Genomic DNA, 15,065 nt, shown 5'->3' with positions numbered 1-15,065 from the left:
GCCACCATCAGACTAGGGCCAATATCTACAACCACTTGGTTTACAATTAATGCATAGATCTAGATTGGCATTACCTGGTTAGGTAAAACATATACCCTCCTAAACTACTTTTGGGATGCGTGCTACAGACAAATATAAACCGGGGAAATAGGATATTAAAAGTGACTGGACCTCTCTCTTCAAACGTTACACACCTACGAGTTATTTCTCTTTTTTCTTCAGACGGGTCTCTCATCTTACATCTCCAGGTGGCAAACTTAACGTTGGAGAGTGCCGTATTAATAAAGGATTTTGAGTCATTGGCTGATGCTTGTGACAGTAAAAGGAATAATCCTTTCATATCTTATTGTTGGAAAACTCTAGCGGGTCTTTATTCTACTGACTTTCATCACTGGAGTTCTGTAAAGTTTTATTCAAAAACAAATCATGTGTCAAAGATCTTGTGATGTAGAAAAATCAAAGCTATGCAGGCAATGGTCGCAACTAATTTGTCCCCTCCTGGAAAGAAAACTTTTTCTAGTTCCTTCATTTTCAGGCTTGATTGGATTTCCTAGTTTTAGAATTTTTTACTTTGCCAATTAACATAGCAAAAACCACACTAAGAAGAATTAAAATTCCCCCAAAAATTCAAGAAAAACCAGCAAAAAAGGGCAGCAGTGTTTACCCTGCCCAGATCTTCAAAGCCAAATGCACTACCAGGATGCAGCAGACCCACATAAAGATGGCGGATACACAGGTGCAAAATACTGATGAAACAATCACTCACAACCTAACATTTCATGGAGGGGGTGACTGCCTAGTATTAGAATTGCACAAAGATAGGCTTGTATAGGGTGCTGTTCACACAGGGTAATGCACAGTATCCGGCTTACAGCCTATTAGTTACGCCCATACTATTGCAATTCTAATACTAGGCAGTCACCCCCTCCATGAAATGGTAGGTTGAGAGTGATTGTTTCATCAGTATTTTGCACCTGTGTATCCACCATCTTTATTTGGGTCTGCTGCATCCTGGTAGTGCATTTGGCTTTGAAGATCTGGGCACGTAAACACTGCTGCCCTTTTTTGCCAATTAACATAGCACCAACATAAATTATCTTCAACTGGATAGACCTCAGTATGGGATTTCCCCATAATCAAGCCAATGTATATCATTTAGTCTAATGTTAAGAAGACTCAACTCTAGCATGTATCGGAATGTCGAAGGGAATGTAGTACCATGCGGAAACCAACATAAGGGAGAAACATGGAAAACTCAAACATGTCCAAAGATCCCTAGTCAGATATGATGGAAGAACGCAATATTATTTAATAGAGCATGTGAAAATGGTGGGCATCTACCCTACTAATACACACAAGCTTAAAGAACGCTTTACTGCTCTACATTGTCCTCTATGACACTTACAATGCGTTCTAAAATGGATAAAAGCATAATAAATACCATAATGTTGATAAGACTAGTGAACAAAACCTAGATACTGTAGGAGAGAGCCCTGCACATATAAATACATTAAAAGACTGCTGTATAGTGAGCAGGTGAATATGCCAGAATGGAGATCGGCTAAACTGGAGGTTGGCTTTCTTTAACCTCTGGAATCAAGTGTCGTTGCCAGAGGAAGCAAACTCTTGCAAGCGGACTTTAACGAGTACCTGTCACCTGGTCAAGATTGGACAGTGGTTGCTTTTATTTTGTCCCTGTATATTTTTATCAGTCATATAGTTCCACAGATATGGGTCTTTTTGGGCCAGAATAGCACTATTATGGCACTCAATGTCTATATGCTCTAATACTAGCTGCTGCCAGTTCTGAGCTGATGGCACTGCTGGACATCTTATGAAGGGAAGCATGATGTATCTTTCATCTGCAGCACCAAGTTTCCTAGGATGACTACTGTACAGCCTTCAATGTTGCCCATTTCTTGGTGCTTCTTCAAAAGAGCTTGATCAACACATTTTGAAACCCCAGTCTGCTTTGAAATCTTTGCTTGGGAGAGACTTTTCTGATGCAGTATAACTACCTTGTGTCATGCTGCTGTGCTCAATCTTGCTATGATGCATGACCAGCGACATGAAACGGTCTTGCACAACCTCATCTTTGTAGCAGAGATTGGCTGTTCCTCACCCAGTCTTAAGCCTCCTACACAGCGGTTTCTGTTTCAATTAATGTGGGTGGGTGTTACCAGACAGCAACATACAGGGAGAAGTACATGCCCCCAGTGAAAACTATCTGATAACACCCACTTGATCTTAACTAATTAGGTGCCAAATATTAGAATTTTAAGTAAGTATCTCCACAACATAGACAAAATTGAAAAAAAAAAAAGTTTTATTCTGCTCTGCAGTCACTATTACATCATGTGTCTAATTCAACATAAAAAATTTGGTGAAAGGTCCCTGAAGTTGTGCAAGTGTGGCTTAAAAACAGAAACTGTTTTTCTAGGTAAAAGGGTGTTCACATCAAATATTGAGTGGATTTTGATTTCTATTTTGTTCACTTTGCATTAAAAATTAAAAAATAAACTAGCAACACTTTTCCATCAATGAATACCTTCTTCCTTTGTAGTACTGTAAATTTAAGACAAAGCCCAGATTTAAATAGGTAATTTTGTAATGATACATTCCCTTTACCAGATTCTCCTATTTCACCCGGCCATCTCCTCCTGTCCTCTTCCTGTAGACTATACTGTGGTCTCTGCTCTTCTCCTTATCTTATGTCAACGCTTTAGTCAGATGTACAACTTCTGGGTGATCTGTCCTCACAATATCTATGCCAATAGCGAGGAAATGCTTCTAGCGCAGGCTGGCTTATGGGAAACAGAAATGTGTATTTAAATACATGCCTCCTGTTTCTTTTATTTCCCTATACTCCTAATTGCAATGCAAGAGCTTTCAGAGAAGGGAATTCCACTTTATGTTTATTAAAGTACCATATACCTGTCATCCAGCTAACAAACAGAACTGCATATTGCCAACAGCATATGTTTATTCCTCGGAAAGAAATGAAGGCACGAAATGTGCCCATAAAGTTAAATACTGCCCGACGCAGAGAAAGACTGCTTACAGAGAGGAATGGAGACTACCTGCCATATGCGATGGGTCAGAGACCAGAAAGGGGGCTACGGCTAAAAAAAAATAAAAGGTCCCCATAGGATTGATTAGGCTTTTATAAAAGGATTTGATGTGGTTACCATAATTTTCACATCGGTAATGTTGACTGTTGATAACCCTAGGAACTAAGTTATGTTAGATATACGTGGGTCTAAAAACGGAGACTCAAACAGATCACAAGATTTGCTGCTCCATTTAAACCATTATCCATAATGAAGTGGGAAAGAATCGAATGGAGAAGACACCAAACAATCTATTGGTGTCTTTGGGAAATTCAAAAATGGTCAAATGATCTCCATATCTTCATCTGGTTTCCATATCCCCCTTAAACTTCCAGTGGTCCCCTGCTCAATTTTTCTCCACCCAGCCAAATTCTAGGCATCAGACAGGTTTGGGATGTTAGTTTCAGCAACACCTGTGGATCGTGGTCTGAAATGCGTCAGTGCCAATGGTTTATGACTACACAAAGATTGTATGGGTGACTGCGTGCTGCCCACCTTTACTGTTGATGGGACTTCAGAGAACAAAGCTGCATAAAATATAACAATAACCATATATATTTTTATAGCCTAACAAGCAATAAGACAAAATATTTTATACAATCTACAAAATTAAAATTAAATGACCACATAGGGAATAATGAAAAACATCTATACCATACCGGTTGATTACTTTATGTAAATTTACAAAACAAAATGATTAGATCAAACCTATAACCTATGCTAACATACAAAAGGCATAAAAAAAATTAAATAGAAGTGTAACTTTTCATAAATGGACAAGAGCAAAGCCCCTATCAAGGTCTAATTTTCTAATGTCTCCTCTGTGTTATGATCCATTTTATTCCATGCTGCCGCCCCAATCCCCATCGCTCTTCGTCTATCATTCCTAACCTCTATCCGTGTTAGGCTCAATTCCCCATAGTTCAATCCTTAATCTCTTTTCTGGAGCCTTGCCAACTATCCCAGAATCAATTCCTGGAGATTTCATTAGCCAAATGACTTAATGATGACATCAACAAGTGATCAACTACAGAGATCTAATTATTGCACAGCCTGTAGCCATAAATTATACAGATCATTCCAATGGAGTTTGTGCCAAAATAATGATCGTATTATTGAAGGATTTACCAAGATCACCCTTCACGCTTGGCTCTCTTAAATTCAGTAAGGCGCCATTGAGGAATTAACACTCCGTACAGGGTGAATAAGTTTAAGGTCAGACAACGGGTCTGGTAAGTGTAGAGCGGCCATTAAATTCAAAATAGGTAGCATTCACATAGTTGTAGCACATGGTTTGGTGCAGGTCAAGAATAGCAAATATATTTGCCACACTGAAGAGCAGGTAAGGGTTGACCCGTTTGTTTTTCCGAAAGCTCTGGTTCCCCGCCTTAGGGAGGGACTGAATAACGCTTAGGCTGCCCTACTGTAGACAGAGCAATGGTGCAGCTTAAGCACTTTTTTTTGTTTAATTAAAGAAGTGGTCCACTACTTGGACAACTCCTTCTCATACCCCACGCCAGGCCCCGATGAAATAAAAAAAAAAAAAAAAAAAAAAAAAGGCTTATCCCCCCCTCCTGTGCCGGCGCCGTTCCCGCAGAGTCGGCACTCTCCCCCCGGGGCTCCAGTGCGCTTGTTGTGACACGGGCACCCAATCAGCATTGACATCACTGTCGAATTGAACATGAAGAGGAAGTCAGATCAGCGACAGCCCTCACTTCCTCTTCATTTTCAATTTGTCTGAAGGCGGGGGCAGTGACGCAAGTTTTGATTGGGCGCCAGGGTCACATGTCGCAACAACCGCACGAAAACACCAGGAACGCGAATACTAACACCGCTGGAATAGCGCAAGCACAGGAGGAGAGTATAACCTCTATTTTAATCTAGGCCAAACATTTAGTTCAAGAAGGAGAAGTCCAAGTAGTGGACAACCCCTTGAAGCCCCCCGTTATATATACATTCATAGGGGAAGCAAATGGCTGATACACAGAAGGCAAGGTTTTTAACTTTTTAGCTGTGATTACGAAACTAGATTTCATTCCCTTTAATATTAAACTAAAATAAAAACACCCAGATAAAACACTACAGTACATATTGGTCTGGTCCTGTTGAAGGACAACACAAATCTTAAATATAATTACAATATATAAGCCAATAAAAAAAAAAAAAGTTCAAATCAGCAAGTACATTATAAAATCAAGAGTAAATAAGGCTGCAAAGTTTGAGTAAGGTCTTGATGGTCCTGCAATACCATAAATGAAGAACGTTCAACACAATTGCAAAAATATAATGCATCAGCATTGAGGTTCATGGGGTTATCCTTTTTAGAATTTCCACCCTTTTTAAATATAGGTAATATGGGCAGCCACCCTGTCAAGACGGTAGACCAGCCATTTCATAAAGGTCACAAATAAAGTAAAAGTACAAGTCATCAGGAGGTTTAAATAGTAGAAAAGAGCACAAAATGGCAGCTGCTGCGGGCTATTTCAAGAGGCTTTAATAACTCAAATCCCAATATTACTGAGGTAATTGTAGGTGTGAAAAAAGACATTAGAGAATATGGTAATATCTGAACACAGACAGCGGGAAGCTAATCTAGAAAATAAGCGAGGGAAAGCAAAACAAAAACAGGGAAAAGAGACGATATAGAAGAGCAAAGAGAAAGGGCACAGACAAGACAGAAGGTAAGACGAGGACGGCGATGACATCGAGACAAGGTGGGGAGAGAACAAAGTGGACATAAAGTCTATAGTAATGAAAGGCTGGAGGTAAAAGAGAAAACTAAAATAGCAACAAACAAAAAGAAAAAAAAAAGATTAAAAAAAAAAGAAAAAGAAAAAAAGAAAAGAAAACAAAAAAACATAAACTAACCAGCAGAACTGGGAGTTGAGGGCGAATTGGCTTGACTTCCGTGAACTGACACATTGGTAGCAGTCACAGCTGTTTTGGCAGCATATATATTGGCTTCCTCTTGAAATTTACCTATGTTCTTCTTGTAGCGGATTCGCTTATTTCCAAACCAGTTTGATACCTGCAGTTTGTGCGACAGAAACAGGGAGACCAGTTTACAGGGATAAGTTTGTAAAGGTTACCATACATACAGTATATACATTGGGTGCATGGATAATTCAATTTGCCGTTAATTAAAGGACAAACTTTTAAGAAATGCTTGATGGATTGTACCCCTTACAAGGATTGTTGATCCGTGTGGGCTTCTTAGACCGCCACTGATCAAGCAAACCAGGGGCAGAAGTACTCAGCTAATGTAGGAGTGCGAACAGCTATGTTCAGACCTACAGACTTGGTCTAGACCGATCATCGTGCTCTTTTGCATTGGCTCAGCCCTTTGGTGAAAGTTGGGGTTCCTGGGACCCCTCCAATCACTGAAACCAATCAACAGTACATTTTAAGGCTATGTTCACACATCATGTTTTTTTGAGTCAGAAATCTGCAGCAAAACTTTATCTTCAGGGGCATTTCGTTCAGTATTTTTCTTGCAGTTTTGGTGCTTTTTTTCAGCGTTTTTTTCACTGTCCTTCTGTCTCTATTTATGCATGTACATAAAGTTCCGTGAAATAAAAAAAGAACTGCATTCTATTTTGCCATCAAAAACGCTGACAAAACACTGATGCAAATTTTGGTGAGTTTTTTTCAGTGGTTTTTTTTTTTTTTTCACCACCCATTACTTCCTATGGGTGAAAAAACGCTGAAAGAAGTGACATGCTCTATTTTCAAAAAAAACATGCAAGGCACAAAATACACAGCAAAAGAAAAAAAAAAGGTACGTGAACAGAGAATTCTGGTTTCACATAGACTTTGCTGGTACTGCAAAACGCAGCTGAAAATTTGCATAAAAATCTGCAGCAAAAACAAAAAAAAAACACCATGGTGTGAACAGAGCCTAAGGGGTTGTCCATTTTTTACAATTCAATTGTCCAAAGCCTTGTCCTGTTAAAAAAAAACATCCAGAGCGGCTTTGCAATTGCTCCCCCAGTCTTTGTTGCCACAGATGCAGCGATGCAGTCTTGTCTACAACATGTGACTGCTGCAGCCAATCATTTGCTCAGCAGTGATGCTAAAGTAAAGAGGACAAGACCACTGAACGCAGTGATTGGCTGCAGTGGTCACATAGAGCAAATGTGAAGGCACAGCTACAGCGGAGTTAATAAAGAACAGGGGAGCAGTGAAGAGGCAGCGTTTGAGCAGAAGTTGGCGAGTAAAGCCAATTTAGTTATTCTTAAAGAAATATTTAAAATGAATAACTCCTTTAAGAGTTGAGGTAATATAGGAAAACATTTTAAAAGTCAATACAAGAAGTCTATGGTTTTCTAACGAGAGAAGAGGTTTCCATTTATTCTATTCTTCTAAGCAGGGACCCCCACAAACTAATGCTAGTAGCAGGGAGATTGAAGGGTAACTGGTCATTTTCACAGCAGCGCCACGACAGGGTAAATAAGCAGTCATATACTTGTCCACCCAAGGACAATGAAATGCCATATGGCATGATTAAGATCATTGGGCAGTCATTATTTTTAATGGACTACAACACTCAACCAATACTATGAACTGGTCTTAATGAGAATCGGGGTTTTGTGATTAGATGAGCCCCATCTATAAGCTCAAATGTGCCCTCCAAATGGGCTTATTAGGCTATGTATAGGACATCATCCATTACATGTCGTAGGACTTCAAGGACTAAAAGCCAAAAGCTACAGGGACTAAGAAATTCTGTAGAAGGCGTGCAGACGTGCTCTACCTGTGATACGGTGATGGCACACTTCTTGGCTAGCTCCTCTTTGGCCTCTTCACTGGGGTATGGGTTGCTGAGGTGTGAATAGAAATACTCGTTCAAAATTTCTGTAGCTTGCTTGTTGAAGTTTCTTCTCTTCCGTCTATCGAAAAGAAAAAATATAAAGTCCACTGTTAAACCACAGGCAGTAAAAATGCAGAGTGACAAACACTAAGTGTTTTGTATAGGTCTTCCTTATCCAGGAAGACTTCAGAAAAATTGGTGGACGAGTCCAACTATGGTAACTTTTTTTTTTTTTGTAAGACTTATCGAAGTCACACGTAAGGAGCATTTCCTAACATACACCTCAGATCTGTTCACAGACCGCCACACACCGAACATATCCCAAAACTGTGTCCTTCTAGGACAGGCTGGTTTGGTTGGCGTACCTTGTTTTCATAAGCTCGGAAAGCTTAGTCTACCACGCTGTCATCTGCAGATGAACACTATAGGCCTTTGCCGGAAGTGTACGTTGGGAAAGACCAGAGATTTATACCACAGTGATAGCAGAATATGTGTGAACAAAGTCTCACATCTCCATTGTTTTGTCCTTGAGCAGGACATTACATTTAAAAGCCTTCCCAAGGCTGAGGTGTCCACAGTTCCGGACCAAGTCCTTTGTCTGCCCTTGTTCACACAGGTCACTTCTGACACATGGTAAGATTTTTAATATTAGACAGTGTAGGATCATCCCGAATAGGGTCACCTTGCCATGGTGGGATGGTTTTTATGCCATTTCTGATCAAAAACAGTGTTACTAAGAACCTTGTGTTATTTAAATGAACTTTTGCTTTTTACTTATTTAGTTACAGCAGGGTTTACACTCATTTTTTTCTTGTAGGTTTTATCTCAATCGTTTTGTCTAAGGTTATGTTCACTTCACAATTTTGCCTTACAGGCAAAGAATACGCATGCTGATAAAACGGTGCGACTGGATGCCTGATGACAATTGGATTTGGCAAAAAAATAAAAATAAAATAATGTCCGAAAACCGTTATTTCACAGGGCAGAGAAGCGTCTTGTCAAAAGTCAGCATCCAAACCCCGCCCCCCTCCCCACACATTAGAAGTGAATGGCAATAGGATCCAAAGACCCAGTTATGGACCCATCATATTGTATCCTTTTGTCGCAGAAAATGTTTTCTAACAGGAAGCACCATATGCCTCAACTGTGTGGAAAAAAACATGGGGTGAATTAAGGGGCGTTTAGCCACAACGTTGCTGACACAATTGGGGTTCAGTCTGAATCGTATCCTACATTTTAGTGCTAGCCTGCAAAGCAAAATTAACACAAAAACACGTATGGTATAAAATGGAGATCTGGCGCGTTTGTAGAGAGTGGCGGGAGAACAGATGAGCACTATGTTGCACCAGGTCTGTAAATCAGTTTTTGCCTTTAATTTATTAGATTTCCCTACTTTTTCTTAAATTAATTTTACAAACTTATTAGGCTTGCACGGCATCTTCAACCCATCTTCTACTTCACCTTACATATACTGATCATCATTGCTAACTATTGTTTCGGTTGGGTCATCGTGGCGTTTCATAAAACTGAACTTTTTTTTTTTTTACATCTACAAATCATGGCACTTTATATTTTAGCTGGTCTTGTGCGATTTGTGTTTTTTAATTGTGGGCTCTGTTTTTTTTGAATAGCGTAATTGATTTGATGATAAATTTTATCTTTTTGGATACGTTTTGCGGGCTTTGTTCTTACCTGAACTTAACCACATTTCCACAAAATATAGTTAAACCAAAGGCTTCTATTTTACCTATATGATAAATGCTGTCTAAATATTGGAATTGGAAAGGATTTGACCACAAATTCTGCTCAGAGGGACAAGGAGGCAAACTGATGTGTATTTCATGTTAGCAACTGGGCCACCTATACTCTGTTAAAAACCTACAAGTAAAGCTTGGGAATATCAGCAGCTTTGGTAAGAGGAAACGTTCCAACCTTCCAGAAGATACAGTGGATGAATAATGTATAACTGGTGGAGAAAAGTTGAAGTTGATGGACCTAGGCCTTTTTTCAACCTATGTAACGATCTATAGATGACATTAGACCGGCTTCTTCCTTCTGGAGGAAGGCTAAATTTGCTTTTCGTTCACAACGAGCATTGCCTACAAGACTTCCTATACGAGCAAGACCTCCAGAAGGAGAATCGGTACTTTCCAAGAGTAAAAGTCTCTATAGTATGTGGTAATAGGCCTCAGTTTCCAGGTTCTCAGATTGGAGACCACAGGAACCGAAGTCATCACACTACATCCCATATCAGAAGTGTAGACCATGATAATGCAGTATAGTAAACATCAGGGGGACTATCTACTATGGTCTTACCGTGCATCTAAAAAGCGGGACCGCAAGATCATGACGGCTTCACATGTGCTTTGCTTGAGCTGCATCTGGATAGAGCTAAACTTTCTGTGGATAATTCCGACCATGCGTTCAATCTCTTTGGGGGAGATGGGTCTGGTCCGGCTCTGCTCCCGCAGCAGATTCATCACATGTGTTGTAAATTCATTACAGGCCTAAAAGTAAACCGGAGTGTTAATGTACAGTCTACTTTTCTGCATGCTCACATAGATATCTTTATACCATTTCGGCTGCGTTGGAATACGTAAGGTCAAGTGTAATCGCTTTCTTTAAACCTGAAGTTACCTTAGAGGGGTTTTCTATTGTATTATTCAATGCATACTGACTTGTTCGCAGTAAAAAAAAAAGAAAAAAAAACCCTCAGCAGTACTCATCTTCCCCAGCTCTTCCAACAAGAGAGTGTACATGTGTTCATCTCCACTATATAGGTGTGCACTATTATGATCAATAAGTCACAGTCCGACGTGTAGATTATAGATTTTAACCCCTGTATAATGCAATAAATCCTATTAAGCTATGGAAGCCCCTGATCCATGAGACCTCTACTGGGAAATAATGACAATTCCCTACTTAAAAGTAACAATCGTTTTAATCTTTTTCACAAATCAATAACACAAGTGAAGAAAAGAAACTTTGCAATACATCAGATTAGAGAAATCAGGGATGAGATGACTTTTTCCTTTTATAAAAAGGCAGGGACATGGACAGGTTCACCTGAACTAATGGTTACACTTTAAAGAGGTTTTCCACTTTTAGAAGAGTGGACCCCACACGATTCTTGTAATGTAAACGAAGACAGATAGTTCACCCCCCTCCTCTGCTCTCTGTGTTTTGGCTGCAGCCATGATGTCATCATGACAGCTCACATCACTGCTGCAGTCAGTCACTGAGCTCAGCAGCTCATGACATCTATTCACATCAGCAACGCTGCTGCGCTCACTGACTGGCTGCAGCGGTAATGTGAATTGTCAACATGAAAAAGAAACAATGGCAGAAAGCAGGCACTGTAGATGAGGAGGGCGCGTACTGGCTGTCTTAGTTATTGAACATTACAGAAATCGTTCGGGGTCTAGTATGAAAGTAGATTGTCTCTTTAAACTTTGGATGTGAATAATAGTCCTTGAAAACTGTGCAAAACTGAAATACAAAGACTGAAAGCCCCCATAGATCAAATACTTCAAACAGCTAAGGCATCGTCCACACCTGCGTTTAATATCCCATGTCTTCAAACTACGTGTCCAATGTTCAAAACAGATCAGGGACCCTATTAATTATTACGGGGTACACACCTGGTTCCTGTTGTGTCTATTTTTCGCTGGAAGAAAAAGCGCATCGTGCAGAACTTTTCTACCTACCAACCTATATGGTAACACGTAATGGAATCCAGACGGACCCCACAGTAGTCCCTGCTTCCGTTGACATCCGTAATGCAATGGATCTGTTTTGGACATTAATTCTGTTTGACTATTCAAAAAACTGGACAAATAGAATGTGAACGGTGCGTAAAAATTTTCTGCAATAGTTCCCAGTCTGGGTCATACTGTGAACTCCAGACTGATACATTTTAGGTTTGTTTTTTACACTCCTATGACAGAACAGAAACAGGAATGCAAACAGTCGGATTTATGACATGACGGACATTAATGGCACCCAATGGAATGCACTGACTTATAAAGGTGTCCGCCGGGTTCTATCATGCAGTCTGCCATTTTGCTAGAAAAGATTGGGTTGTCCGCCGCACTTTCTTTTAGGGCAAGTATGACAATTGTTGGGCATTGCCTGTATGTAACCCATTTCCTGCTAATGTGCCGATAGGGGAAAAAAAAGAAAAAAAGTTATTTTATTTACTGAGTAGTGCTGTGACTTTGTTTTTACTTATGCAATATAGGACTGAATCTGCAATGGAAGCTCCTCAATGTCATGCTTGCTATAAAACTATCAGAACAGGAGAGACATTAGTTCTGCGGATGAACTTCGCTATGAAATCTAAAGTGGATTTTAAACTGTCACAAGGAATAGAAAAAAAAAATATTATAAAATAGGTTTCCTAAATATCAAATCACGCTCGTTTTGTCTATGGAATTAAGCACTAAAGAATTAAAATGGCTGCCTACGTGTTACTCTACAGAAACTTTCCTTGAATGTTAATATGACAGGTGCCAGTGAGCATGTGCAGTAGGAAGCTCTGCCCTTTCTCTTTATGTGTAGGAAAATGTGACCCCAGTGGATATTCTGATCTAACACAGGAGATGTCAGGAATACGGAGGTAAGAAGAGACTGCTCACACTGCTGTCCTCCCTGACTATCTGATCTAATACTGGAGATACCAGGGGTGCTAAGGTAAGAAGAGGCTGCTCACACTGCTGTCCTCCCTGACTATCTGATCTGATAATTGAGACACCAGGGGTGCTGAAGTAAGAAGAGACTATTCACACTGCTGTTCATCCTGTCTGATCCAATACCGGATATACCAGGAGTGCTGAAGTAAGGAGAGGCTGCTCACACTGCTGTTCACCCTACCTGATCTAATACTAGAGATACCAGGAGTGCTGAAATAAGAGACTGCACACACTGCTGTGATCCCTGTATATCTGACCTAAAACTGGATATAGCAGGAGTGCTGAGGTAAGAGGAGACAGCTCACACTGCTGTCCACCCTGTAATTATAAATGTAGCTGCTGTGACCTGAAGATAGTATGTGCTATAGGTTATAAACCTATCTCCAGGTCACAGCAGAAGAGCTTCCTACTCTATTCAATGACTGCAGAAATCTTGAAAAATGAGAAAATGCTAAACTCTGAGGTTCGATGTAAATTATTTCCTGCACCCCAATGTGAAATCTTTGCTCGCTTATAGTTAACCGCTGCCATACGCACCACAGTAATGTAATGACCATCGGCGGTACCAGAGAGTCATGAAAGAATGCAATCCGAAAAATATATTTAAAGGGAACCTGTCACCATGAAAATGCAGCATAATCTGCAGGCAGCATGTTATAATGCAGGGGGAGCTCAGCAGATTGATGTATAGTGTTGTGAGAAAAGACTATGTGTAACCGGTATTTTCATCATTTAATCTTCTGCTCTTTCTGGGATTTCCAGTCCAGTGGGCGGGGCCATCAGTGACTGACAGCTATCTTTATACAAGTGTGCATACAGTCACTGATGGCCCCGCCCACTGGACCGGAAGTCCCAGAAAGAGCAGCGGTATAACTGAATAAATTACAGGTTATACTGAATCTTTTCTCACAAAATCACATACTCTGCTCACCTCCTCCTTCCCTATAACCAGTGCAGATCGCATTGCATTTTCTTGGTGACAGGTTTGCTTTAACTACAGTTGGAAAAATGGAATGTCAGAATTAAATCAATGTTCTAAAGAGATGATCCACCCCACATCAAAATGTAACCCCGTCACACAATAACTCGCAATCATGGGCAAACCATGGATGTAATTATAGGCGGACTCTGATAAGTTGCATCATTCCCAATTTTGGTTCTTCCTGCTCACCTGTTCATATTTCTCTAACTCTGTGTGATAGATTTGTCGGATTTGGGATAATTTGGCTCTGTAATCTGAATGTTCCACTGAGTTATCAGACCCAGCTCCACCTGAAGCGGCAGCAGCTGCTGCGGCTGCTGCAGAACCTCCTCCTTTTTCTGGACCTGCTACTCCTTCTGCCAGTAGCATGTTATCCAATCGCATCAACTGAGGATCTGCCGGTTCCTCCTCTTGTGCTCCCCGAATACTGAGTACTAAAAGACACAAATATATCAATATTAGGATTATTGGAGGGAGAGAGAGGATTTTTATTAATTAACTATATATTAATATTTTAATTATGTTGCATAGATGAATCACAGAAATCTTGCCTGTAAAGAAGCCACATTTTTAAAAATTCTTTATTCAGAATACAAAAATATAACACACAGCATCTATTGTTCAGAAACATAAAAAGGATGACAACAACAAGTTATATGTATTACATTCATGCCATAAAACCATACTTCACATATAAATCACACAATGTTCCCAGCATGTAATCTTAGATTTTGTATTTATTTCCCTTATAAAAAAAATAAATAAAAGTTTGCGTCCTAAAAATTACACAAATACATAATTCTGCTGAAAATTCATTCAACTGATATACAATCATTAAACCTTTTATTGCACACAGTAGTTTTCGATGCCGATCTGTAGAAAAGCTTTTCTCCACATATTAGATTTTGTGGGATGTAACACAAATATATACTTCTACTTGAAGCCTAACATTTTACCATGAAAAGAAAAAAAAAATAATAATGATAGTGGGATTTGTGGGGCTAGATACAAAACATATGGTCAGGTATTCCAGAAAGATCCACTAGGGGTCCCCTCTGCTACTGGATGACGGAACGCACAGAAAATCTAATACAACATAGCTGGAAACACGGCAGAATAAAGTTATTCATAAAGAAACGTCCATAATTCAAAGGCATCGGACATATTATAAAACACAATACAGAGACTTTTTTTGTGTGTTTATTATTTTCTATTGTTTCTCAACAGATTCTCATCAGTGAATTTCACATCTATGGTACAGCTACTAGGGCGAACAAATTACTGCATTCTTGTTAGAAAATATATTGCTTAAAATATTTTTTATTTAGAAGAGAATAACATTTTAATTTTTATTATATGGTGCAGATCAGTGTCGGACTGCATTGGCAAAGGCCCACCATTAACATGGATTTTTAGGGTCCACTCTTCAGCTACATGCAAAAATAACCTGACCCTAGTAAACAAATTTACTT

At 39.6% G+C, this 15,065-nt stretch overlaps 1 protein-coding gene across 4 annotated transcripts in view; it reads right to left on the bottom strand.

Moving 5' to 3' along the window:
• Positions 1–15,065, bottom strand: part of PBX1 (PBX homeobox 1) — a 125,079-nt gene that overhangs the window by 18,263 nt on the left and 91,751 nt on the right. For 3 of the 4 annotated variants that reach the window (XM_073643076.1, XM_073643073.1, XM_073643075.1), the window contains 4 exons: positions 13,783–14,027; positions 10,237–10,427; positions 7,864–7,999; positions 5,979–6,138 (listed from right to left, as the gene is read on the bottom strand). In XM_073643076.1, the coding sequence (XP_073499177.1) occupies positions 5,979–6,138; positions 7,864–7,999; positions 10,237–10,427; positions 13,783–14,027 (732 nt within the window). The remainder of the gene's footprint in view (positions 1–5,978; positions 6,139–7,863; positions 8,000–10,236; positions 10,428–13,782; positions 14,028–15,065) is intronic. The other variant, XM_073643074.1, reaches the window with a different exon arrangement.

Source organism: Phyllobates terribilis, unplaced genomic scaffold (genome assembly GCF_046119375.1).
Source record: "Phyllobates terribilis strain yellow unplaced genomic scaffold, ASM4611937v1 Scaffold_8__6_contigs__length_399053987, whole genome shotgun sequence".
In the NCBI taxonomy this organism is placed as follows: domain Eukaryota; kingdom Metazoa; phylum Chordata; class Amphibia; order Anura; family Dendrobatidae; genus Phyllobates; species Phyllobates terribilis.
This window is presented reverse-complemented; position numbering and strand designations above follow the sequence as displayed.